Raw genomic sequence first — 27,370 nt, forward strand, 5'->3', positions numbered from 1 at the left:
AATAATATTTATAAGCATTTATTTATAAACAGCTTTATTAATTATTCATTTACTAATAATTTAATCATATGTATTTATGTTTTATTTTATTTAAACTATTTTTTTGTGAAATCATTAACCTGAGTGATTTTTAAATTTATAATTTGCAACTTTTCTACGTTTTCAAAATAAAATACAATAAGATGAATATTGTATTTATTAATTTAAAAATAAGCACAGGAATTCATAGTAGATCATTAGATAGTTTCATATAAATTTTACTGGAATAAAATCAAATTTCTCTTATACAAAAAGCACAAACAAGCTAAAAATTTGGTAAGGTGTTCTAAATAATATAAAAATCAATAATCCAGTGAGTTTTATAAAGGTTCAAATATTTTATACACAAGAGAATAACTTTAAAAAAAAATTAACACCATCATATTAAACAGAAAATTTTACAATGAAACAGATCTGCCATTTTGAATATTAATCTGCTACAATTAAATTCATATGTATTACTTCAAAAAAACCTATAAATAAATTATCTGATGTTTATTTAAAAACATTTGTTAAAATTTATAAAAATTAAAAGTGATATAAAAAAAATATTAAACAAATTAAAATAAAATAAAATAAATTAATTAAAATTAACTTATTGAAGATTAAAGTTAGCCATTTTCAAGTGTATTTCTTTGAAAATCCTTAGGTAGAATTTTACATGAGAGAATTGTTAAAATCTATATATTTAAAAAAAAAATTTTTTTCTTTAAAATTCAGGAGACATCAGAAATTCTTATGGAGATAGATTTTGAACTTAATCATATTACTAAAAGAGTGCAAAAGATTTGATTCAAATTTATTTAATGTGTACTTATTCCAAAACAATTTTTTGTTCTAATTTTATTCATTGTCAGTGTTACTGAAGAAGGGATACTGACACTTCTGTACAGGCTGCATCATCATTTTAGATTGAATAAAAGTTAGACAGAAGACTCTGACAACGTAACTAAATTAATTAGTTATTACAACACACATTTATGTAATTTTTAAAATTCACTATTTTAGAAGAAAGAGACTGATAATGGAGGAAATATTTAAATAAAAACGCTTTTTTTGAATTTTTATAAGGGCTGAAATAAAAAGATAAAACTACTTTTCACATATTAAATGCTTAATCTAAATCTGAATAGTAAATTTCAATTTTTCAAACTAGACTGAAAAAAGTGATCAATTCATTTTTATAGCTTCTGAATGCTAAATAAGGAAACAGAAGAATAATAATTTAAATTATATGAACATAATATTTAATACTACTCTCTAAAAAATGTACTTTTTTCTCAAATCCTTTTCAAAAAGGTTATGTATAAATCCATTAAAAATTACGAAATTGGAAATAATTTGAAAGTACCACTTTGTATTAAATTTGATTTTAATTATATAAATAAATAATATGTAAAAATATATTATGCTTTAAATATTAAACCTTTATACACAGTGATTAAGGAAAAGGAAATTTTGAAATTTGTGTTGGCACCTCTGGGAGAGTGTCAGCACTGTAGAAGTCAACTCATGCATTTGAAGCTTTTTATAAAAATATGACAATTTGGGGATAATTTCACCATCAGTTTAATTTGAAATGCCACAGTCATGTACCGTCAGCACATGCAATTAATGCATGGATATGTAATTTTGAAGAAACATGTTCACTAATGAAAAAAAAAAAACCTGCAGGCAGACCGTTCATATGCCAAACAACATCGGTACTGTTTGTCATAAGAAGTCTACACTGTTCAACTAATGGTGTTCAAAGAATACTGTTTTAGGACTTACTTTACCATCTGTACAAATTGCAAATCGTCTGGGAACTGAAACCAAATGATCACATAATGTGCTATCAATTCAGTGAATGAATGGTTGTAAAGATAAACAAGGACAATGCCTTAACCAACAAACTGCGGATGACAGATGAGGCCCATTTCCACCGTAATGGATTTCTTTATAAACAAAATTTTTGTTTTTGGGGACTAGAGAATCTTATACAGCTACACCAGTGCCCGCTGCACAGTAACGAGGTTATCATGTGGTGTGGTGCATCACTGCATGACATAATAGGTCCTTTTGTTTTGAAAATGAGGATAGCCTCCCGACTACAGTAAAATCAGATCGATACAAAAAAACTTTCTTGTTGTGCAAACCTGCAGACATTTTTACAAATTACTGGCAATGTTTGGTTTCAACAAGTTGGATCAATATCACACATAGCATATATATCGACGGCTGCCATATGCCAATTGTTTGTTTTTATTTTGAAAGTGACATTTCATGGCCGCCTAGATGTACTGATTTGTCGGTGTGCAATTTCTTCTTGTAGAGTCATTTTATAAGCAAAGTGTATAATAGTCGACTTCTATGACAGAAGAAATAAAGATCCAAATAGCAATTGTTGAAATGTTGCATCAAACCATGGAATTTCATTACAAGACTGCAAGAATGCCTGTACAGAGATGGAGCTAACCTGCAAGATGTGATCTTAAAAAAAATCGATTTTGAATATGTATTCATAAATGGCATATTTTTTTCTATTTAAATGTTATAAATACATTATTTAATACAATTTTTTAATAAGAAATAACAAATTGCTGTGTTACACGACTTAAGTGCTCTGAATTTGCTAAAATATAGTATTATTTATTTGTACAGCTATATTAGTTATTTTTTTGCCCAAGTTTGTGAATTTATTCATTTTAAGTTAAATACATAAATTTTAATTTTATATTATGGAGTATGAATTTTTTTATAATGATCAATATAGTGTTTTATTGCTGTCAGTTGGTGTTTTTATAACTCTGTAAATTTAACTGTTTTTTATTAGTATAATTTAGTGCATATTTTGTCTTATTGGCAGATTTAATGTTTGATAATTTGTCAAGTTTATAAATTAATTAAAAACTCAAGTTGTTCATTATAATGTTTTTACAGGTCAATGATACATAACTTAATCTCGCTTTTCCCAAGAGATTTATTACAGTAAACCATTGTAGTCATTAGTGTACCACTGTGTAGTGTTTAGTGGTTATTTATTGAAACTCATTATCTGTTGCATTGGCAATCATATCAGGAGTCAAAATTTCATGTGCTCAAATAAGCAAAATGCTCTTCTTATTAAAATTGCAATTAAATGCTCTGTGTGCAAAGTTTACTTACAAAATCATGTGTTGATAGAATTCAATTAAATAAAAATAGTAGTTCTAAATCACGCTGCAATAATAGTCAATTAAGAGAGAAGTCAAGCCATTTCTACATCTACACCTAGCTAAACACATTATAAAAATGAGATCTTAAAAAACAAGCTTTTTAACAAGGTGCGCTCTGAATTTAAAATAAGGACTGATAACAGCAAAGAGGATCTTTTCATTTCCTCTGATAATTGAGTTCCATATTTTGCCAGCAAAAAAGAAGAATACCAATTAACTGTATAACAATGTCAATTCTATTAAGCTCTTTATTAGAATATTAGAAGCATGAAAGGTAGTGAGCTGAAATTGAAGGCAATTTTAGATTATAACATAACCAAAGCACTAACCAAAACATAATTGTTTGAAGACATTAAAAATTGAAAGTCTATCAAATTATGACACCAAGCTTATGTCAATTGGAATAGCAACAAAACAGAAAAAAACACACATTCCTGAATATTAAAAAAAGAAGTAGTAAAACTAATCAGGCAGACAATACAAGAAAGATCAACTACTAGAAATAGAGAAAGACTTCAAAAATACCACACAAGATTTCTACAAAACTAAACTTAGAGGATATCAACCTTAGAGTCTCTACTTTAAAATTGAAAATGATCAGTTGGCACTAAACAACCAAGAAAACTGTAAAGAACAAACCAAACAATTAAAAAAATTCATAAATGTTCAGAACCAACTCAAGGATTTCTACCTCAAAAACCTGAAGAAACAAATCCAAATTCACTACTAGTTGGGAAATTGAAATCATAAGACAAATCAAAAGACTAAAAAACTATAAAGCTTCCGATGAAGTTGGAATCATAGCAGAACTCCTACAACAATCGGACCAAACACCATAAAAGAAATCACCAAAATTATGCAACACATTTAGAAAACAGAGTGAATTCCAGAGGAGACTGGAGAAATAAATTAATCTACCTGTTACACAAAAAGGAGATATTTCACTAATGTACTACTTTTTATTTCTTCTTACTACTATGATGAGATCATAAACTGTACCTCTTACAAACATTAAGTGCTGCCACAATTAAACTATTATTAGGCGACTTTAATGTGTTAGGTTTTGTATTGAAGAATTTAGAAAATGTTTCTTACACTAAAGATAATCATCCAAATTTAAATGTTTGAGATGCTGCCACTCAACTTTCACATTTTTGTGCAAACTATAATCTTTTACGATCAAATAATTTGTTAAAACTGTTGTAGTACTCTTAATTTAGTTTTTTTTTCTAATCTTACTGACATTAGTTTTAATAATGCTTGTGATGAAATTTTTTATTATGATAAATATCATTTACCTCTACATATAAGGCTACTTAAGATTATGAAATCTAACCTTATATCTGATAAATACAAAGTGTTCAGGCTAAAGGTATTCAAAAGTAACAGCTTACATTTAGAGAACCAGTTAATATAATTTAATAATTTTTTTTTAATAAACACAGCAACTCACAAAGTTTTTATGTAGTTAGTCAAATTCAATGTATGTACCTTTTGTAGCTCAGCAGATGTTTAGGAGCTTCTGTGCCATAATTAGATCAACAGCTTCAACAATTCTCTGTTTTAAATCATCTAAATCTCAAACTTTTCTTTGGTACACATACTTTTAATAAATCCACAAGCAAAAAAATTCCAAAAAAGTGATATCTGGAGATATAGGTGGCCATGGAGTTGGACCTTGTTGTCCGATCAAACATCTTTGAAAGTGTTTTTCAAGAACATGGTAACATCTCGACGAAAGTGTGATTGAACACCATCTTGTTGGAAACTGAAGCCTACAGGAATCTGAGGAACAACAAAGTTCTCAAGCTTGTCGAGATACATGTGTCTTGTCACAGTAGGCTCCATGAAGAAAAAAAAGACCAATGACACCATTTTTGTGCAGTCCTAATCAGACATTGACTTTCAGTATGTTCCTTTCATTTTCAATTACTGCATGGGGGTTTTCAGCACTCCAAATTTGACAACTGTGTCTGATAACTTTCTGCACATATGAAAGGTTGCCTCACTAAATAACAACGTATTAAGATAATTAGGATCGTTTTCAACACTGTGCATTACCTCTTCAGCAAACTGATATTGCAAGTGGCAATCATTTGGTTTAATGTGATGAAGGAATTGTAACTTGTATGCTCACAAATGGAGCTGCTTATGAAAAATGTTGTAAAAACTGGAACAAGGAATTTGCAGTTTGTAACCAGCCCGTCTAATTGACATTCCAGGATTGGCAATGAATGTATCACTTTCATGATCCACAGTCTTGTCACTAACTGAAACTTTTGGATGATCTCCAGTTCTGAAACCAAGCTTCTAGTCTCTCTTCAAACTTCTTGGTTGTCTCCAAGCTTCTAGTCCTGTTAACAAATAGTCTTTGATGTAGAAGAATCAATGTTCCATTCAGTTCATATGAACTGAGAGAATACGACAATTGGTTTTATAAATATCAACCATCAATTTTGGATACCTTTAGCCTGGACAGCCTGTACATACTAAGCTATAAAAATACAAATTTTGAAATAATTCAATATTTATTAAATGAGTGTTTGATTCTAAATAATATTGATTTTGATCATATTAATATTGAAATCTTTACTGAGGAATTACAACTATGTATTAATAATATTGTTGACAGTCAGTACAATAAAAAACAATAATCTTCCTAAGTGAGGAAGAAAGTTGATAGGGTAGAAGATTTAACCCACCGGGTTGGTCTAGTGGTTAACACGTCTTCCCAAATCAGCTGATTTGGAAGTTGAGAGTTACAGCATTCAAGTCCTAGAAAAGCCACATATTTTTACATGGATTTGAATACTAGATCGTGGATACCGGTGTTCTTTGGTGGTTGGGTTTCAATTAACCACACATCTCAGGAATGGTCGAACTGAGAATGTACAAGACTACACTTCATTTACACTCATACTCATTCATCCTCTGAAGAATTATCTAAACGGTAGTTACCAGAGGCTAAACAGGAAAATAAAAAATAAAAAAGGGTAGAAGATTTTGGCAGTTGGATGCAAGCAGAGACAGCTTTTATAGTTGTAAACACTCTCCTAGAAGATGAAGGTTCTCTAGTGAACTAATTATCACAATTATTAAAAAGAAAATGTCCCATAAACTTTATAAACAATATAGATCTCCTTATTATTATGAATTTACTTTTAATTAAAATTTTACAAATTTTAAACACATTAACTGTAATAGAACTTTATATTTTACTTTTATATATATATATATATATATAAAAAAGACAATGATGGATCGCTTAAAAAGTCAATACTAACTTATAAGTTCATTGTCTGTCCACCTTTTACTGAATTTCAATTAAAATTACTAGAAATACCATGTAATCTTTCTTAGATATGCTGCCTATAAAATTGGTGATCCGATGGACTTTACCAGTACCTTTACTCACATTTCAAATTTGTTAAAATATCAAGTATTGAATCATCTCCGATGAGGAAAAATTTAATATTTGTCTATAAAATTTTGAATAGTTATTTTAAACTGTCCTAATTTATTGGAACATTTTTACTCATGTACAAACTCGATTGCTTATGCATAATTTTCAATAATCTTGTTTGAATCAATTCTCATAGATCACCTATTTTAGGCTATCATTACTATACAGTGAAAAAAAAAAAAGCTGACTAGATATATATAATATAATAGATTAAGTACTATTAATAATTTATCAAGAGCTATTTAAACTTAATAATGATGATTTGTTATTTATTTATATGGTTAATATATTTTTTTTATATAATACTGTATTCTTCGGTTTCATTCAAGCTTGTTTACTTGAATTAAATAAATAAGAATATTTTATTTTCAAAATTTCCTATTTCCCTGAATCACTCTGTATATTGAAGCAGAATAAAATATTAAGTTACATTCTTCATGAAATAATCAAGTAGTTATATAGATAAATTAAAAGAAAAGGTTAAAAATAGGTATCCCTAAAATTATAAAAAGCTTTCCTATAGAGAAAAATAAAATAATATAACAATAAATTAATCATTTAATAATGGAGAATCTAATGTAATCTTACTTGTGCTAATATTATCGCTATTTGTGTCTGAATTATAAACACCGGACGCATTTGTAGTACGATCTAAAACGATTTGCATACGAAGTTGACCACCAAGTAATCCATGGTATTCCACATTATTCCATAAAGTAGCCATTATAAATGTAAAAAAAATTATACCGGATGCTATAACAACAGATAATTGATATGTACCGCTATATAAAATTGGTATATTGGTAACAACTGGTACCGATAATAAAGCTATAAATAATGTAACAGCTATTGCATAATACCATATTTTTGTTTTAGCTAAATTATTAATCGCTTCATTACATACAGTTATACCAGCTTTCAATGCGCTAGTCAATTCTCCTTTATCTTTTATATAATGAGATGAATCTGATACTGAAACAAAAATAAATAAAATTATAGAAAAATTGTATAATAGAAATTTTCAACATGTACCTTAAAATTTGAAATATTATAACACAGAAATTTTTTCCTCTATTCTTCTTTAATGTCATACTCTAACAAGCATTAATAATCCCAACCTAGCCAAAAGTCACTCACAGCAACCTCTACATTCTTTCAAGAGCACATGCATTCATTACACAATCTACTCACCTGATTCTTAACATTCAACACAACCATATTTCAAAAGATTTTAACTGCTACTTAGATGCCTTACAGACTTGAGGCAAGCTTCCATTCCAAAATTAATTACCAAAAAATTAAATTGGTCTCATTTTTAACCCTAAATTTAAGGCACCTACAGCAACAGAATCTTTCATTTTTAGAAATGCTGCTTTAGTCTGTTCAGTCCTACACCTAATTTTGAGTCTATGAATTTAAACTTTTGCTTAGTTCCTCGATATTTTATTATAGATTTTTACATGCTGAAATAAAATAAAATAAAATAGTAAAATTAGCAAGGTATGATTCAAGTTAATCAAGTAAAATCTACAGCAATATCATTTTTACAAATGATATTAATATGATATTTTACATCATATTATTTGTAAAAATAATATGATATGATGTATCACATTTGCCATTTGCACAAATAGTTTTAAATAATAAAAACTAGTTTAAGCACAGAAAGCATCTGTCACGCGTAGAATAAAGCATAGGTATGTAAAAGAAGTACCATCTTGTATCCTCATGACATCATTATAAAGGGGGGAAAATCAAGGGGGAAAATTCAAAGAAAGCTGGATGTATGAATTCAAGAAATTAAGAAATGTAGAAGAATGAAATTAGTGTATATTGAAATATAACAGCACAAAGATGCCAAAACAATGTAAACCATGTAAGAGTAGAATTATCTGGGAAATAACAGACTAGATTAAGAAATTTACAAGTTTGAGAATAATGAAAAAAGCTGTGGAACACATAGGTTAGGAACAAAAAACAGAAACCAAGTCAATCTAGACATTCTGCTTGGAAATATTGAATTTTGCTACTGAAATAATAGTATTAATACATTTAGTACATTAAATTCAAATTATATTTAAATTCTGTTAAATAAATCACCTAGTACAAAATATTACGATAAGTTAAGACATGATTGGAGAATTTTTTTCAAACATGACTGAGGATGTAGGATCCCACAAATGTACTATTATGAAAAATATCTTATCTCAATATTCTGTACGAGATGGTTTATTTAATAGAATTTAAATATGATTTAACAGTACAGAGGAATAATATGAATTTTAAACAGATTAATTTCAGTAAAATAAATCTCTACACCATAATTAAATAAAGCTCTACACCATTATTTAGCATGCAGAAGTATAAAAATTTATAATTATTTTATTCTCATGCCTAGATAGAAAAACTGACATTGAATATTCAAATCTGTGACTCCTCATTTATAAAATCAAGTAACAGAGTAGATAAAAAATTTTACAAAGAAGTTTTAACATATGTACAAGCCTAATGTAACTACAATACAGTGACAAAAAAGTATTTTTTTACAGATGGAGAATCTTTTTTATGAAATGAAATTAACAAACAAATAATAATATTGCTAGAGAACTATTTCAAACAAGACATTTTTTTACCTCTGCAGTACCAATAGGAAAATATTCCATAACAGATTAATAAAAAAGTTTTATATAACTACTAATTGTAAACAACAGAGTATATTTATAAACAAAAATGTTAAATATATATAAATTATATTTATTTGATTAACCTAGGTACAGAATAATAAATAAAGTAATATGGCATCAATTACTAATATTAAATTAAAAATTAAAATAAAAAAAAGCAGTTTAAATAAAATAAAAATGGTCTAGCTAACCGATGTTACATAACCGTACAAATTTGAAATATAAATTAACAATGTCTGAAGAAGAGCTGCTACCTACAACAGATTTTATAATTGTGTCATCCAAATAGTCTGAAAGTTGATCAAATTAAATTTACTTTTATATTTATATATATAGAATCTTTTTAAAATGTCTAAACCTCTATTATTTGTATTATTTTTTTTTTTTCATTTCCAGTATTTCTAAATTTGTTTGAATATCAGATATTGAATGTGTATTATTAATAAGATTATCAGAAGCATTAGAGAAACCTAGTTTTCCATTTTTATAATATCTAAAATGTTCATAGAATCTAGTTTTAAAAGATCTAGTAGTTTTTCCTGTATAAATGGTCACATTCACAGCATTTTATTTTATAAATCCATTCAAACTGTATACACTGTATGAATCAATATGTTTATTATTTTTTAAATGTTTTATTAAATGATTATTTGTCTGATATGCAGGCTTAAATACATTTTTATCATAAACCTTTGTTATATTTTCAACAATGTTATCAGTAACATTCTCAATTTTTTGTGTTATTATTGGTATTAAATATGTATTATTGTTAATTTTTGTGATATATTATCAACTAAAGATTCATTATAACCATTATATTTAGCAATTTGTTTTATAATATCTATTTCTTTAATTTATTTTTGTTTTCATTATACTTTGTGTAATTAATTGCTCTATTAACCATGTTTGTTTATGTATTAATTTTGGATAATCACAGATGATTTAAATATCTATGTGTGGTGGTTTTGTTGGTTGTGGGTTTCCTATATGCTGAAGTTATGAATTGCATCTAAGTAATTTATTTTCCTACATTTATCAATTTCAAAACAACATTTCAACTCATTATAATAAGAGTTTATCTTGTTCAAAATTATAAGATGTTGATTATATATAACAGGATTATAGACCACAAAAATATCATCAACTTACCTAATCCTTAGTTAAATATCTTGAATATGAGTAATACATAAACAATTTTACTTTCAAAATATTGTAAATAAATCTCAGACATGATGACTGACAAAGGAAAACTCATTGGTAAGGTATCTTCTTCATTATAAACATTTGTCATCAAATTTAAAATAATTCTGTTGGTATATATTTCTAATAACAACAATAATATTATCAATAAATAAAGGGTCTTTGATAATGTATATTAATTTATTTTTATTATGTTAATTGTTTTATCTATGGGTATGCTGCAGTACATATTATTAATATCATTCCTAATCATCCTGCTGTTATCCCCAATCTTTAAGTCTTTTAATTTATTTACAAACTCATATCCATTCTTTATATTATACTTGTAATCTAAATTCAGTTTCATCCTAAGTAGTTTATGTATTATTTTGGAGATAATATAAGGAGCAGTTGTAAAATTAATTAGAAGTCGCATAGGTATACCAGGTATATGTATTTTCAGAAGTCCAGTTAATATAGGTACACCTGGTTTGAAAGCAGACAGCAGCACCTTTTCAGAAATTGTTAATTTATAATATTTCAACTTTGTACAGTTATGTAACGTTGGCTAGCTAGACCACATGCAGTTTTATTTTATCTAAACTACTTATTTTTTATTTAATTATAGTAATTGATGTCATATTTCTACATATGTAATTTTTAACTTTTAAATTTAAATTAAAATTTTAAATATAATATAAAAATAATTTTTAATTTTATTTTTAGTATGTAATTTGATGAGAATAATTTGTAAAAGTAATGTAATGCAACTGATGATGCGAGAAATTCACGAAAGTGCTTTTGCATGTACAATGGAATAAGGTAAGTGTCATCCTACTTTATTATTATGTACTTAGGTTGATCAAATAAATATAATTTGTATATTTGTACAGAGGAATATGATTCTTAAAAGAATTGATCTTAGAAAAATAATTAAATATATAGATATTACTTTACCATCTAGTGAATCAAATATAACTTTAAATGTAGCAGCAATTGCTTCATGATCAGAATAACTAAATTCACAATCTGGTACTCTTGATTCTAAAGGTAGTGAATATGATAAAACTTTAACCTAAAAAGAAAAACATTAACACATTAATTTAAAAATAAAATATAAAGCACATTTCAGTAGTAATAAAAACTGGTCAGCAACAATGTATCATATGCATCCACAGAGGCTTCAACTACTTCATTAGCTACTGGCCATCTTGTCAGCAGTTTGTTTTCGTATGTCGCACTATTGGCAGTATTAATGATGCTGCAACAATAAAAAATCCTGACAGTTATAAAATTCAGTGTGATTCAATTTCTTAACATTTAAGGTTGTAATGCTTTGAAATTCATTGTGAATTGTGTGAAATTTCTGGGCCTACTTAATAGTGAAGGAAAGAAAATGCAGTGGTGTTATGAGTTAAATGAAGACCAGACAAATGTTCAATATGAAGAGAAGGGTGGAAGGAGAGAGTTCAAAAAGTGAACATAAACGTTAAAGAAAACCTGTGTTTTACAATTTGTGTTCTTGAATAGAATTTCCATACATTTCATGGAGTACAGTATAGAAAACTGTTATATCAAAATTAGGTTATTGTAAACTACAAAATGGATCCTGAAAATGTTGACTGACGCATAGAAAAGTCAAATGATGACATTTGCATATGCAGTTTTAGATTGGTACAAAAGAAGGGGACAAATTTTTTCTCCACATCATAACTGAAGATTAATTGTAGACATCATATGTCGATGTCAAATTCAAATAACAAGCCATGAAGTGGTATCATTCAAGTTCACTGAAGCCAAAAAGTACAAGCAAGCTCAGTCAGCTTGAAAGATCATAGCAACTGTTTTTTGAGATAAAAAAGGCATTCTATTGATAGATTTCATGAAGCAAAGAACAGTAATCACAGTACACTCAGAATACCTTCAAAGCTCTCTAAAATCCATGTATTTCAGAACCAGCAATATTTAATGCTGTCTCATTCACAATAAATCATACCCATCCAATGTTGCCAACAATTTTGTACCAACACTCATTCACTGATACTGATGGAAGTTTTTTATCATGCTTTTACCCAGAGGTAAGAATACTACCATGTTTTACTTTGCCTAAAAAATTTGCTTGGTTTTCAACAGTCTGATGGGAGTGACAAGCTGAAAACAGTAATATCAAAAACTCGTTTAAATCTCAGGATATATATTTTTTTATGAACAAGGTATTAAAAGGCTTGTTACTAAAAATATTCTGTTTATTTTTACATGTTATTATTAAAAAAATTCAAATTTTGCAATCATTATACCACAATTTTATACCTATCTTTTTTCCTTTTGAGTAAATCATAATCTACTCTGAGACTAATTGGCCTAATTTTATTATTACTTTTATTAACATAAAACATTTAATTTTATTTTAATTTACAGAAAATTGGAAAAACTACATAAAAAATGTGAATTGAAATAATAAAAAAAACAATGGAACATTTTTTTATCAATTATTATAATTCAATAAAACTTTTAAGACAACAAAACAGACTTTACTTTTATAAATCTTATGTAAGTAAGTATTCTTTATATCACTGTGGTATGTGGCTGGTGAATACTTACATAACAAGGATTACCAAACAGTTAAATTTAACATATACTTTAATTTGTCATATAAAGACTGCACCAGGAATAAAAACTGTTTTCTCTGTCACATTAAATCCATAAATATTACACAGTTATCTGAGCTACAAAATGCAAGAAAAAATCGACACAGGAATACATAATCATATTAATAAATGAGTACAGCAACAAATATTTTAACGATAGGTATATTAATTACTTACCTTTGAATTAAGACCAGATCTGTACAAGATATGATCAATTCTATCTCCCTTTGGATTAACAGCAACTTTTTTATTGTCTGCGTAACTATTACGTGAACAATCATTTGTACCTATCATACTTTCACGTGTCTAAACAACATAAAAACAAACAATTACTTGAAAATATGAAGTTACTGTAATTTTGTCATCAGTCCAATCTTTGTCTAATTTAATGCACTATATTATTCTTAATTCTAATATTATTAACTTAATGTAAGGATCTATTAATATTCACGAAAACATAAAAAAAAATAACACATGACAAAATAGTATATAAAAGAAAATATAAAAAAAAGCTTAGGTAACATATTATAACATTATAATTAATTATGCAAATGACAGAAATATTCAAATAATAAAAACTAATGTAGAGAAATGTATGTACGGAGAACTGTTCAAAAAGTTCCCAAACTTTTGTAAATAGCATAACAACATGACTTTGCCTGATAAGTGATGCTGCATAATGCCAACCTTAATGAACAATATGCTGCTGTTGGTTACATAATCCTACATGATTATTCATGGAACTTCAGCTGATAGTGGATATGCACATAGAGTATGTCCAGTGATACTCAATATGGTTGATATTCATGAGCAACAAATCAACATTAAATTTTTCTCAAAAGTTAGAATATTAATAAAAACTTATGAAATGATTTAACAAGTTTATGGTGATCAGTACATGAGAGATAACCATTTTTATGTATGGTTTAAGCCAGCCAATGACTGAGAATAGTTACTAGTCAACAGATAACCTGCTTTCAGGAGGTTACTCAAATGTCATGTTGCACGTCTTTGTGAATAATGCATTCTAAACTTCATCTGACAGTTTGGGAAATAGCTGAAGAGTCCACAAATCAACTGGATCATGTCATCACATTTAAAAAGAAAAAAAAATATAGAAATCCATCTTGTAATGAAAAAGTTTTCACAGACACATGAGTACCAGCTCATAGATGCTCTTGTTTCATGACTTTTTCGCCAAAAGTAAGACGACAACTGTGCTTCCTTAGCCTTTCTGCTGCTCATCTGATCCTGCTTCAGCACACCTTTTTATTCCTCAACTGAAAATATTAATGAAAATTAATAGATACCTTCAAGGGCTGATTGTAGGAGTAACAACAGTGTTAGGATTGGTATATCATGTTATAAGTACTTTGGAATAGATAAGCTTATTTAAAGTTCAAGAATTATTTTTTAATTTTCTATAACGTTATAAATAAATGGATATTGCAAATACTTGATCCTACCCAATATCCAGGTCAGTTTTAGCCAAACTCCAAGCAGGGCCTTTATTAAGATACAAGATGGGAAATAAGAGTATCTAAACAGGTGATTGATACAGCAGCCCTATGATTATACAAATACTAACAAAGGCACATTAATTCAAAGCGCTTTCCACATCCTTAATACAAATCCAATGGTTATCTAAAAAAACTCACAGAAGATTCCAGGGAAGAAAAGAACATGGAGTAAAGAGAAAAGGGTAGATAGCAAAAAATGGGCTGTTTATTAACTATAGAGAAACCATGAAAACAAATATAACTTACACTCATTCAAAAGGATGACGATTTAAATTATCTGCATTTTTCTCTATCCAAAGATTGGATGCCATCAATTTGCCTATTATACTCTTTCCTATGGTCTGCGTCAATATTCTTCTTCCTTCATATAAATACACTCCTACATCCTCTTTAATTTAATTTATACTCTTGATTTATCTCTTCCCTTTTACCTGTTGCCTTACTCTCCAGTACATATAAAATTATTGAACCGATATAAATGACCAATAAACTGGTTACTTTTTTCTTTATTGTTTCAAAAAAACTTCTTTTAATTTACTTATAAGAAGCTTCTTACATAATTTTACAGATTAGCAGATTTTTTTCTCCTTCGATATAACGTTTCAAATGCTTTCAGTTTTTTTATCACTTTATCCAAAGTCCAGTTTCTAAATTAAACATGTTCATACTCTAAATAATATTTAATAAAGCTTCTTCATATGATCAAAATTCCTTGGGAATCTGGTATCTTTACTTCAGATTGGAACAACAAATTTAAGATACGTAATTTTGTATTAATCAGCCCAAAAAAAATCTTCAACAAACTGCTTCTCCTTTAGATAATAACAAAATCACCTAATAATTGTAGAATACAACTGATAGAAAAAACATGCAAGTGTAATACAAGCAATTCATGATTGTAAAGTTAATTGTGATTCATGATTATGATGTCAGTAATGGACTGAAATTATTAATTCCTGTAAAGGACCAACATCTGAAGAGAAAAATTAAAAACTTGCATGGGTAAAAAAACTGTTTGGTTTAAGATGACTTTACTTTTATTTTTCATTTTCTTTTTAATCCTAACATTGCTATTTTTTTCCTTAATCTATAGACAATAAAAATTTAGAAAAAAAATTGATGCCAAATAGACTGATATCATACTACTTACAAATACCAATCACTCAAGAAAAAAAACTTACAATTAAGTAAATTTAAAAAGACAGTAATAAAATCAATGCCTGATATAAAAAAAAAGTTACTTACTTGAGCTTCATCAAATGAATCGTATAACTGAGCAGTATGTTTAATAAGTTGATGGCATAAATTACCAGGTTGTGTATTTAAATCACCTGCCAAAACAGATAAATGAGCACCCGGTGAAGTTAAGCTAACAAACTGAGCAGTGTCAAATGCTTGAACAACTCTATGTGCCAAATATTCATCATCTTTCATATCATACTGCGCATGTAACTATAAAACAAAACAAATACACACATAGAAAGATAAAATTATAAATAAAAACATGTTTACTTAAAAAAAAATTAATGTAATGTTTTTAAAAACTAAAGTTTAAAAAAGCCATATCCTAAGAAAATATAAGAAATAAGCTACTGGAAGAGCTGCCCTATCAGTAATTTTAATACTACTTGACTTGAAGAGGTTAGGAAATACAAAGCATTTTACATCAATAACACAATCAACCAGAGGAATATTAAGATATGAGCACCTACATCTTAAAAGCCAAGAGTTTAGTTCATAACCTCCAACAAGACCTATGATTTAACACTATACAACAGCACAGTAAAAAAGCTGACAACACAGTTATAGGACTTTCTTGTCACGCAGATAAAGCCACATTCCGGGAAAGTCCTACAACTGTGGGTTGTTTCTGATGCATGGCTTACACACACACACTCACACAACTTACATTAAAATATTTATCATTTTATTTAAACATAATAATTTTTTAATTATTTAATTCAATATTTCTAACTAAAGCGTGCGGGCATACCATATTTAATTCGCACTGGTATGGCAGTACTAGCAGCAACAATCAGCACTAACTAAACTAATGTAGTTACACAACTTACATAGAATAAATTTCGCTTGTATGGTCAGCAGACTGGTGTAGCCGTGAGGCTTAATACAGGTACCGAATCAACTAGGTGAACGAATTCGAGACCTAGCCAGATGGAGTTAGTTTTTTACACTATCTATGCTAACCTGTGACATCACAATATAGCAGACAACTACAACAGTATTTTTTGGGGTAGGAGTACGATTTTGCAAAAATCTTCTTTTTTTGTAAATATTGTTATTTTTTAATTGTTAATAAATGTGCCAAAGAAAAATATGACCTTAATTAGACAAAATCTCAAGCTACTAAGGATGACCTTAATCTACAGCCTCACCCTCTTGACCTTTTAAGTTGAAAATTTAATGATATCAATGCCCCATATATAGAAGTAATCTGACCAATTTGGTCAAAATTGATCCAGTAGTTCTGGAGATATAAGGTGATTTAGAGGCCAAAACCGAGCCCACACACATACATATGATCCATACATTAATATCTGGAAAATTTCCATCCAGTTTTTTGGGGTGCTTAGGTGTCAAAATGTCAAGATCCGGTGAAAAGTGCATATCCCCAAACTGGATTAATTACAATACTTTACCTTCTAGAGCTATATGCTATCTTGACAGGAAAGTAAAATGTAGCAGTGTTTTTTAATGATAAGCAATTATTATTATACACACACTTTTCAAAAACTAATAGAGAATAAAAATTTAGTGAAGTGAGAGCAGGAAATATAGAGGATCACCATTCTTTTGATGTTAAGCCGGTAATAAAGACTGAAGTTAACCATCCTTATTATTAAGCTTTAAAAGAATAAATTTAGTAATTACATCTTGGTAAACATATATATATATTCACAAAACATCTTCAATATTAATTCCTTCCATATGTTTAGGCAATTATTAAAAAACATGTTATTTACATAAAATTTGATTCTGTATGTTATTAGGGAGGATCTCGACCTTGTAATATTATTACAATTTTTTTTCCATTTTCTGACAGCACATGCTTTCAAAAATATATTGGTAAATTTTCAAGTCAAAACTCATAATATTTATGAAGTTATTATGAGTTAAAGTAGTAGAGAAGCAGGTAGAATTTTTTGAGCAAGACAAGCAAACTGGCATTTCAAATACCTGCCCTTTATTGCTTAGGTATACATCTGTTCTATCCTTTCAAAAGCCTTTTTCTATTGTGAAAAGAATATATATTTGAGAATGTAATAGGAGGATTACAATGGTTTGAAACACATTTTGAAGTTCTTATTTTACAACTTTTTCAAAACTGTAATAGCAAAGAATACACACTAGCTTTTAAATAAAAAATAAAGTTTTAAAGGTTACAGGTCATTTTTAATCATGTTAGTTAGAGCGAAAGGAAAAAGAGGAATTAATTCATGTTCGGGACATAAAAATAAAAAAGACAATCTAAAGAAATCGACATAGTCATCATTTACATATAGTTCTGCAAAAAATTATAAAACTAATAAAAATTTCAAAGTCAATGTTGATAACAATGTATCGGATTATACACTTCATATTTATTTTTAATATACTGAAAACATTATTGAGTGTAAGAAATGTGACAGTGAGGTAAATTTTTATAAAAAAGCAAAACAAGGCTTTGGATTCAAGATCAATATTATTTGGGATAATGACACTGAACTTTACACAAATATTTCTTAAAAAACCAAATATACTAACTCGCTGGAAATCCTCAGTATCTAACAAATTATTACTGGCATTGTTTTGGACTTAAAATGTTGGGAAACATTGTCCATATTACATACGAGAACAATAAAGTAAAATTACTTTTTATAAAATAAAAGAAGTTGATAGATTTTGAGAAAAAACAATTTTTTCTAAGTAGCCACAACAAAGTCAAGAATTAATTGTTTAATTTCATTCTAGTCTACTTTATGCGCTAATGTTTACTGATTATCACACTGCTTGATTTTTTTAATTTCAGATTCCTTCAATAATTTTTTTTTACATTTGTATTTTCCCTGCCCCCTGGAGCCGAATCCACAACCAAGCATAAACTTAGCTCCGGGGGGGTGTCATCACCTCAAGCTACCTCAATAGAAACCCAGGTAGGTGGGACACGGTTTTTATTTGCATGCCACGCCCCTATTGAGGAGACCACTTACTGGGACTTCGGTCTTTACACCCTGCCTTTAATGAGGGACCTCTAAAGGATCCCCCACCGGGACTATGGTTTTACATTCCCTCCCCGAAGATGCTGCAAAGGAGTCTCTGGCTAATCATGGATAGAGAGATGCTGGATCCTCTCACCCCTCCTGGAGGGGGCTGTCCCCCACAGACAATCAACAGCACTAAGCAGATGCTGCATCTTGTGGCTCAGATGAAGTCTTACATCCCTGTCCCCCTCTGCCAATGCAACCTGTAGGAAGGACATCGAGACTCCTGCCAGCAGTCCTTCTGCAGGTGACCGGTCTCATAGCACATGATAAGATCAGAGTCCTGGTGAGGGTCCCCCTTTGGGGGACCCACATTAGAGGCAAGGCATGTAAAGACCTAGTCCCAGCTTCCTGGGTGGTGCATCCCAACCCCGTAGGGGGAAGACACCCACCTTGTAACGTTACCGGTTGCCACACCACTCCCTCCGTTCCAAGCCCTGAGGGGCTTTACCGGAGGTCGTTTTTAAACCCTCTAACTGATTACATCTCTCAGTCATCAGCCAGGCCTTGGTTGGGATGCCACTCATGTATATGCTTCGGCAGACATATGCATCAGTAAAATAGAAATCAAATTTCACCTTCACGTACGCCTCAAACCGATATCTTCACATCCAACCTAACATGTTCCCTCAAATTAACTGACCAAACCACAAAAACACGAACCCCAGAACTAGTAAAGATTTGACAACAACATTCGTGACTGTGAATGCCTCAGAAAATTAATTTAAAGTTAAATCAGTGCCACACTTGAACCATAATGTATTAATTTAATCTACCCCATTATAATATCCTACAATACTATAGATATAGATGAAATCTAATGTCCTAATGAGTGCTTAACAATAATTAAACATATGGTTTTGTTGTATTATGCTCCACAGATGTCTTCAACAGAAAATAGATAAGATGCTGCTACTTGGCCAAACCCTTTTCATTGTCTATGGTCAAGTTAGTGGAAGTCTTCAGTTAAACAAAATAAAATATTTAAACCTTTTATTCAAAATCCATTGACTTTGTATTATGATTGATCCCATCCTAATTTAATATTCATTATTACTAACGGAAGTATATCTTCCTGACCTGTGTTAACTACTAGTAGAACACTTAATTATTAAAAATGATAAATTAAATAAATCGTTGTTAACTTTCAACACTTATTGAAAACATCTAAATCTAAGCCCATACCATCCTAATTAATATTTTTCAGCATTAGGATTTTTTTTTGCACGCGTGAGAACGTTGAGCAATCTTGCCATGTTTCATAAAAATTTTATGAAAATTTAAAATGAAGGTACGTTGAAACAAGACAGGTTTGTCATATTGTCCTTAACGAGGTCTGTTATGTCTTTGTTGCATATAAAAACCATGCCTTCTTTTCATGTCTGTTTCAGCTGAACAAGCACAATGACGGTGGCTGTGCAATCCCCACAAACCCTTCCTGGACACACGTGTGTTGGAAGCTTCCTCCAAACACTAGGGCCTCCACAGAAGGCAAATTCCTGTTAGACCAAAATGCTCTAGTACTGAAAGGACTTCAAAGGACGAAGTGAAGGAGAATATTGCCAGGAGTATAAAGCAAACCCACCGGGTTGGTCTAGTGGTTAATGCGTCTTCCCAAATCAGCTGATTTGGAAGTCGAGAGTTACAGCGTTCAAGTCCTAGTAAAGCCAGTTATTTTTACATGGATTTGAATACTACATCGTGGATACCGGTGTTCTTTGGCGGTTGGGTTTCAATTAACCACACATCTCAGGAATAGTCGAACTGAGAATGTACAAGACTACACTTCATTTACACTCATACATATCATCCTCATTCATCCTCTGAAGAATTATCTAAATGGTAGTTACCAGAGGCTAAACAGGAAAGAAAGAAAGAAAGAAAGGAGTACAAAGCACATATATGCTTAGTCTCCTTGTATCAGTCCAGTCAATTATAAAAGGACCAGAACACAAATACCAAATCTGTCCATAAATAAAATAAAATCTATAACTGCCACTAAACAAATAATAACCCTCCAGATAAAATAGAAAGACTCAGCAGTAAGGGACATTTGTCCAGGTTCTGAAATAAGTAGAAAAAAAATCCCCGCTATCCTTGTGTTCCGTTCCGTTCCGACCACCTGTTATTTAATAATGTACTGATATATTATTTATTAATTATCTATAATAAGATTAATTATTGTTATCATGAATAATACATAACATAACAATTATTATTATTATTTGACATTTTAGGTATTACATGCAATATTCCAAATAATGATATTTGGTTGTATATGACATCTACTCCAAATTCCACAGATTTTCTCTCCAGTCTTAGTTTCTTTTCAAGTAGCTATTTTTTTTTATCAAAAATGTTATTTTACATTCTTCAAAATTAAAATTCCATGCAATTATAACATGAAACATAAAATATAATTAAATTTAAATACTTATAAACATCACTTCATCATGAAACAAAAAGTTAAAAAAAAAATCACACTTACGCTAACAATTTATTAGTAGGATCAACTTTCATTGTGAAAATTTTGAATGAATCATTAGTGAAACAATGATTTACAAATGATAAAGAGGTGGAAAAATCTGTGTCCAACTTACAATGGACAGCTAAAATATATTTTATGAAAACTGAATAAAAAATCACCACTAGAACAGACAACAGCAAAAAGTTGTATTTTGAGAAAAAATAACTAATAAACTTTAAAGAAATTCTTATTTATATTTGATTAACCAAAATATTCAAGTCTCTTTCACAAAATTTAGACAAACTGCATTTTTTATCTCCAAGATTCAACATATTTCAAAGGTGTGTCCATATTAACACACAAAACCTGTCAAAAAGAATGCTTTTTATAACTGTTACACACATTTTAAAAACGTTCTACTTAGAACAATAATTACACATTTTAGTAAAAGTAAAAATGCAATTAAAGAATAAGGTAAAAATAAATCTTTCATCACACTACTTTTTCCTTTAGCCAATAATTATTTAAACTGTAATACAAAATTTATTTTAAAAACTGATTTTAATAAATTCAATTAAATAATAAATAATACAAATGAAAACTAACATACATGAGTTGTGTATATATTTATATGAACACCATTCACAGAGATATGACAAATTCCGACACCTTTACCACCAAACCAGTCTCCATGAAATATTTTATGAACGTAACCATTAACTGGCCATTGATGAAACATAATATCTTCCATAGGCCACCGTGAAAATATACATAAACCAGACCCTGTTACTCCACTGGAAAAAATTAAAACAACTGCATATAAATATTTAAAAACCATTATATAAAATGTTTTGACATTTATAATACATTATAAATACATTAATATTATAATACATTATAATCAAAACATGTTTCAGTCATCAATAATACATTTTAGATAATAATATTTTACATAAAAATAACAATAATTACAGTGAAAATCTGACAAATGGATTTCTTAAAGGAATTAACTTGCTTTTTTATTTAAAAAAAAAATACATCTATAGCAAAACGTCCCTCAAATGTAAAAAGTTGATCTGATCAGGATTTTACCTTGATTTTCTTTGATACATACTGTCAAGCACTGGGGCAGTTCCTTGTTTTATCTATGGAATAATACACCAACCCAATCTTGATTAATAAGTAAAATTTAAAATTACGTACCAACCACAATAAAATATTTAATTATTTTCAAGAATAAGAATGTCCCATTCCAAGCTTACTGGAGAAGACAAAGAACCAAGTGAATTTCCATTCCCTTCTTCAACAATTAAATACATTGTTGCTTATTAACCAAGCCCACCAAAATACTGAAAATAGTTGTCTCTAGAAGTGACACTGTTACTCTGTTCAGTATAGTGTGCTGACAACATCATTTTGATTAAAAACACAGCTCTTATCAATATCTATTGTACATCAGATGGAATATGTCCATCACAGGCATAATAAAGACTGGAACAGATGGGGTAAGAGACAAACTACCTGTTTACATTGTACAATAATTCATATACACTGCTGCTAAAGGGAAGATATAATGACAAACCTATAAATAAATACATACCTATAAAAATAATGAGAATACGGTAAAACCTTTTTTGCTTCATTTTTAATTTTTTTAAAATCATCAGCTACCCAAACTTCTTGGAGACATACAACATCATATTTTCCAGTCGATAATGCAGATGCAATAGCATCAATACGTTTTACTCTATCTTTAGAAACAAGATATATACCCCTGAAATAAAAACAGCTAATTACAATACAAATTCACAAAGCAAGAATAAAAAATAATTATTTTAAGTATTATTTAACAGTCATTTTGCTAAAAATAAATATAAATGAAAAATTACTATTAGTTCTTGATTAGAAATTACTCTTTAACAGACAAAATTTGAATGGTCTACTTACTGTACAAAGGGTATCCAAAAATAACAGGAATTATCTTTTTTAAATAGTGTATTAATTTTTACATTTTGAAAATCCAGTCACCTTCAAGGTGATTATTGATTCTTGAATCTCCATTAAAGTATTATATTCAAATACACTTGCCCATATGTTTTTCCATTGCTGAAAATAATTTTTGAACTCTTCATTTGTTATCCCTTTCTTTTTGTTTTATCTCTTCTACCATGGCCACCAAATTGCTTACGTTTGAGGTCCCTTTTCATCCTTGGAAATAAAATGAGGTTGTAAGGTGTGAGATCGGAAGCTTACTCTGTTTTTTTTTCAATAACTGCTGCACAATGTTGATGGAAGGGGCTGTCATGATGGAAAAACCACCTGTTCACTACGATTCTGTTAATTCTGTCTATGCAGAATCACGCAATGTTTTGAGCTTTGAGAAATTCCAGGTAAAATTATTGGTTCATTGATGGTGTCACAAATTTTTAACTACAATTTAAAAACACAGCTCTTATCAATATCTCTTGTACCTCAGATGGAATATGTCTTTCAGATTCTTAGATCACTATTTGATACTAGCAAACTTCTTTTCTGTATTTTATTTCTCCTTGTTCATCAGAGCTGAATTAACAATAGACAAATGCCAAGGGCCAATAATTCGGAGGGGCCTCGCTTCAGAAAAGAAAAAATGATAAAAAATTAAAATATAATTTTTTATTTTATCTTTAATGATGTAAAATAGTATGTTATTAGTTTTAAAATAAAATTAAACTCATCATAATAATTGACAAATAAAATCGGATTAGTGCCACTGGTGGATCCAAGAGGGGCCTTTGGCTCCACTTGGAGGGTAACGTGTGTACTTTTTAAAAAGATAAAAAATAAGGAATATCTTTAAAATTGAAAAAAAATGCAAAAATAATAATTCTTTTTAAATCAAATAAAAATAAGAGAAGGCAGTCTTTTTGTTTTCTGATGCCAAAAGAGATATTTCCCAGCTACCCTTGAACTTTTGGTAGAAAGTTGTCTACAATTTATTTAAAAGGAGCCCCAAAATTACACTTTGTCTAGGGCCCACTAGAGGCTTAATCTGGTAATGTTGGTTGTGACAGTATCCATTTTTTTCCAATCTTAGTTTGTCTATCCTTTGTAATTTTACTATATAAATAACAAAATTTCCCTCTTGAATACTGTTCTCTTATCTTAATATTTACATCCTTACTATCACCCTTTTTGAGAAATTTCATTACCTTCTTTTGGTAGTTTTATTTATTTTCAAAAATCTCCCATAGAAATAAATTCATGGCATTCAGAATATTTTCTAAATCATTTTTAGTTTTTTGGCAAATAAAAATGTCATTAGACTCATAACATATTTATTTTTTCTCTTCAGGTAGTTATTTCACTCACAAATATTTCCTTGTTTCCTCTTGTATTGTTTCTTTAATAAATGATAATTTTGTAAATATTTTAGTAAAGGTACATTGTTCACGTGCGAGATAATAATATTGCATGCACTATATTAACATTTGTTATAGTACATTAATCAGCTTTCTTTGATATAACAATCATATTCTTATAAAAATATGAGTAATTTTTTAAATTTTTATTACCTTTGTTTCATTTCATTCATTTTCAAGCTGAATTTCACTCCTAGCAATAAACCCATTTCATTCAGAATTTCTTCTAATTTATTTTTGGTTTAAAACCAAAACATTTAATTTTTTCTGTTTGGAGAGTTACTGCACTTTCAATTGTAATGATTCTTCAAATGCAAGAGGCAATTTTCTGAATTTGAGCTTGGCTTTCTTCTTCTTCTACTCTTATTATCATTACTTGAATAAAAGCTACAATATAAAACCATTAAATACTAAGTTTCTGATTTTTACCAAGACACGCTAAACCAAATGCATGTTGCTTGTTCTTAAAAACATGGTTGAGCCATTTTTTTCCCCAAGACCACTGAGGATGGTTCAGCAGTTACGCATCCTCAGTGGTTGCCCGGCCTCTAACCTCCTGGGGCCCCACAGGATCCGGCGACACTGTGCCCTGCAGGGGTCGCTCACCCAGTAGGTTGGAACTCAGTCTTCTTTTTTATGCCATGGCTCAAACTAGTTCTCCTCCAAGAAGAAATGGAGACCGGCTAGACCCACTCCAAGAAGGATCTAGCCAGGTCTCTGGTCTTTTCATTTTCCCCCAACTCACAGGGTCCCCGGTCATTCATCGAGAGCGGCCAACCTCAGCAAACTGCCCTCTCAGGGCTGCCCTTGTATTTCCCTACTTCCAGTATCAGTCCCCATCCAACTCCCTAGCGTCTCTTTCCTTGATTTATATTATTCTGGTTACCATAGAGGCTACGTTATCACACACGTTTTCCTTTTAGCATGTATTGCAGTGTGTTTTTCAGATGCAATTGACTTATCCCAAATGAGTCCCTAATCTTGTCCCATCTTATTACATCTGTACATCCAGTGCTCTACCGAGTCAATTTCGTTACAGTATCAGCAGTCTAGGGTTGGTTGAGCTATTTAGTAACATAAATATGCAACACCTAAAAGTTACAATATTTTACCTAAGGACCTAAAAGAGAAAAAAATAAACGCCCATTTAATTAACATTTTGGTTATTCTCCAAAGATAATACTTATAGAAAAAATTTTAAGAATGTGAAATATTAAAATAATACATGATCATAATAAAGACTATGAAGTAAAAATATAATTCAAATACATACCACACATTTAATGTCATAACAGTAAGAATAACTTCATTAAGAACCATCATTTCTCTCTTTAATACAGAAATTACCTGGAATGGAACCTAAAACAAATACACATTAAAAATTCTATGCAATTTATCATTTTTAACCCTATCATTTACAATTAAAAATATAAAATAATCATTCATGTTCTGTAAATAAGTACATTTTTAATATTGCACATAAAAATTATATACATCATAAAACATTTATGACTTTTATCCTTTCATCATGGCAATATATACAAACATATGAGTTCCAATAAGAGAATACTATAACAAGGTTAAATGAATTGAGTTCAAGCTAATCACAAACAATATATAATTATACTAATCAAAAAGAAAGAAATAGCAAACACATATACAATATAGAAGTCAAAAACTTTACAAAAATATTCAAAATAGAGATTAGTAAACTGACTAATAAAGACTAATTTTAAAAAAGAACCTGTCCAGAGGATGACAGTTATTCTTTTAAAATTAATGTTTTTTCACTTTAATTCCATAGCAAATTGGAGGATTTTTCAGTTTTTTGTAAGACATTTTACAAAAATATTTATATTACCTATTTGGTATCTTCTGTAACAAGGAAATAACTTCCAGAAAGTTTTAATTTAGAGAAAAAATTATACGGCTAAAAAAAAGTATTTTTAAGCAAACCTAAAAAAATAAAAAATGAAAAATTGCTGATGGGTAACTTACATCTTTATTGAAAACAGCATGCACTTCAGAAGATTCTACGATAAAATGGATAAACATAATTTTTTCACATGATTTTGTTATTTAATTCATATATGTCTCCACTTGCAAACATGCATACTCATATATTGGAATATTTACATTTCTAACCAATGCATATACGTTCCTACATCACTAACCCCATTTTTCAGCAATAATTTGTTCTTGAGGGACAAAACAGAATTGAAAAATTTTGAGCATTTACGACATTTACAGAAGAATCACTTGTCTAGGCCAAGACTCAGTACCCAGCAGTTGGTTCCTTTTAATATTCTGGCAAAATGGTTAGTAGTTGAAATTATGTACACACATACATGTACTGAATCATTTACTCCATTCTCCAAATTTAATTTGCTACAATTATTTTCCATTTCCAAAATTAAAATTACTATTTAAAAGTAATCTTTTTGACAAAATTAACATTTAATGAAATGCAACTATTTTGGGCACTAATGGCCACTAAAAGAAATTACGCAGAG

The 27,370-nt window shown here is 29.3% G+C and overlaps 1 protein-coding gene across 6 annotated transcripts in view; it reads right to left on the reverse strand.

Annotated features, from left to right (window-relative positions):
- Positions 1-27,370, reverse strand: part of nSMase (neutral sphingomyelinase) — a 71,220-nt gene that overhangs the window by 18,727 nt on the left and 25,123 nt on the right. For all 6 annotated transcript variants that reach the window (XM_075378469.1, XM_075378464.1, XM_075378467.1 and 3 more), the window contains 7 exons: positions 26,131-26,216; positions 23,057-23,230; positions 22,067-22,250; positions 15,976-16,182; positions 13,388-13,516; positions 11,520-11,637; positions 7,288-7,671 (listed from right to left, as the gene is read on the reverse strand). In XM_075378469.1, coding sequence (XP_075234584.1) covers positions 7,288-7,671; positions 11,520-11,637; positions 13,388-13,516; positions 15,976-16,182; positions 22,067-22,250; positions 23,057-23,230; positions 26,131-26,180 — 1,246 coding nt within the window. In that variant the 5' untranslated portion in view covers positions 26,181-26,216. The remainder of the gene's footprint in view (positions 1-7,287; positions 7,672-11,519; positions 11,638-13,387; positions 13,517-15,975; positions 16,183-22,066; positions 22,251-23,056; positions 23,231-26,130; positions 26,217-27,370) is intronic.

Source organism: Lycorma delicatula, chromosome 11, assembly GCF_047948215.1.
Source record: "Lycorma delicatula isolate Av1 chromosome 11, ASM4794821v1, whole genome shotgun sequence".
NCBI classification, from domain to species: domain Eukaryota; kingdom Metazoa; phylum Arthropoda; class Insecta; order Hemiptera; family Fulgoridae; genus Lycorma; species Lycorma delicatula.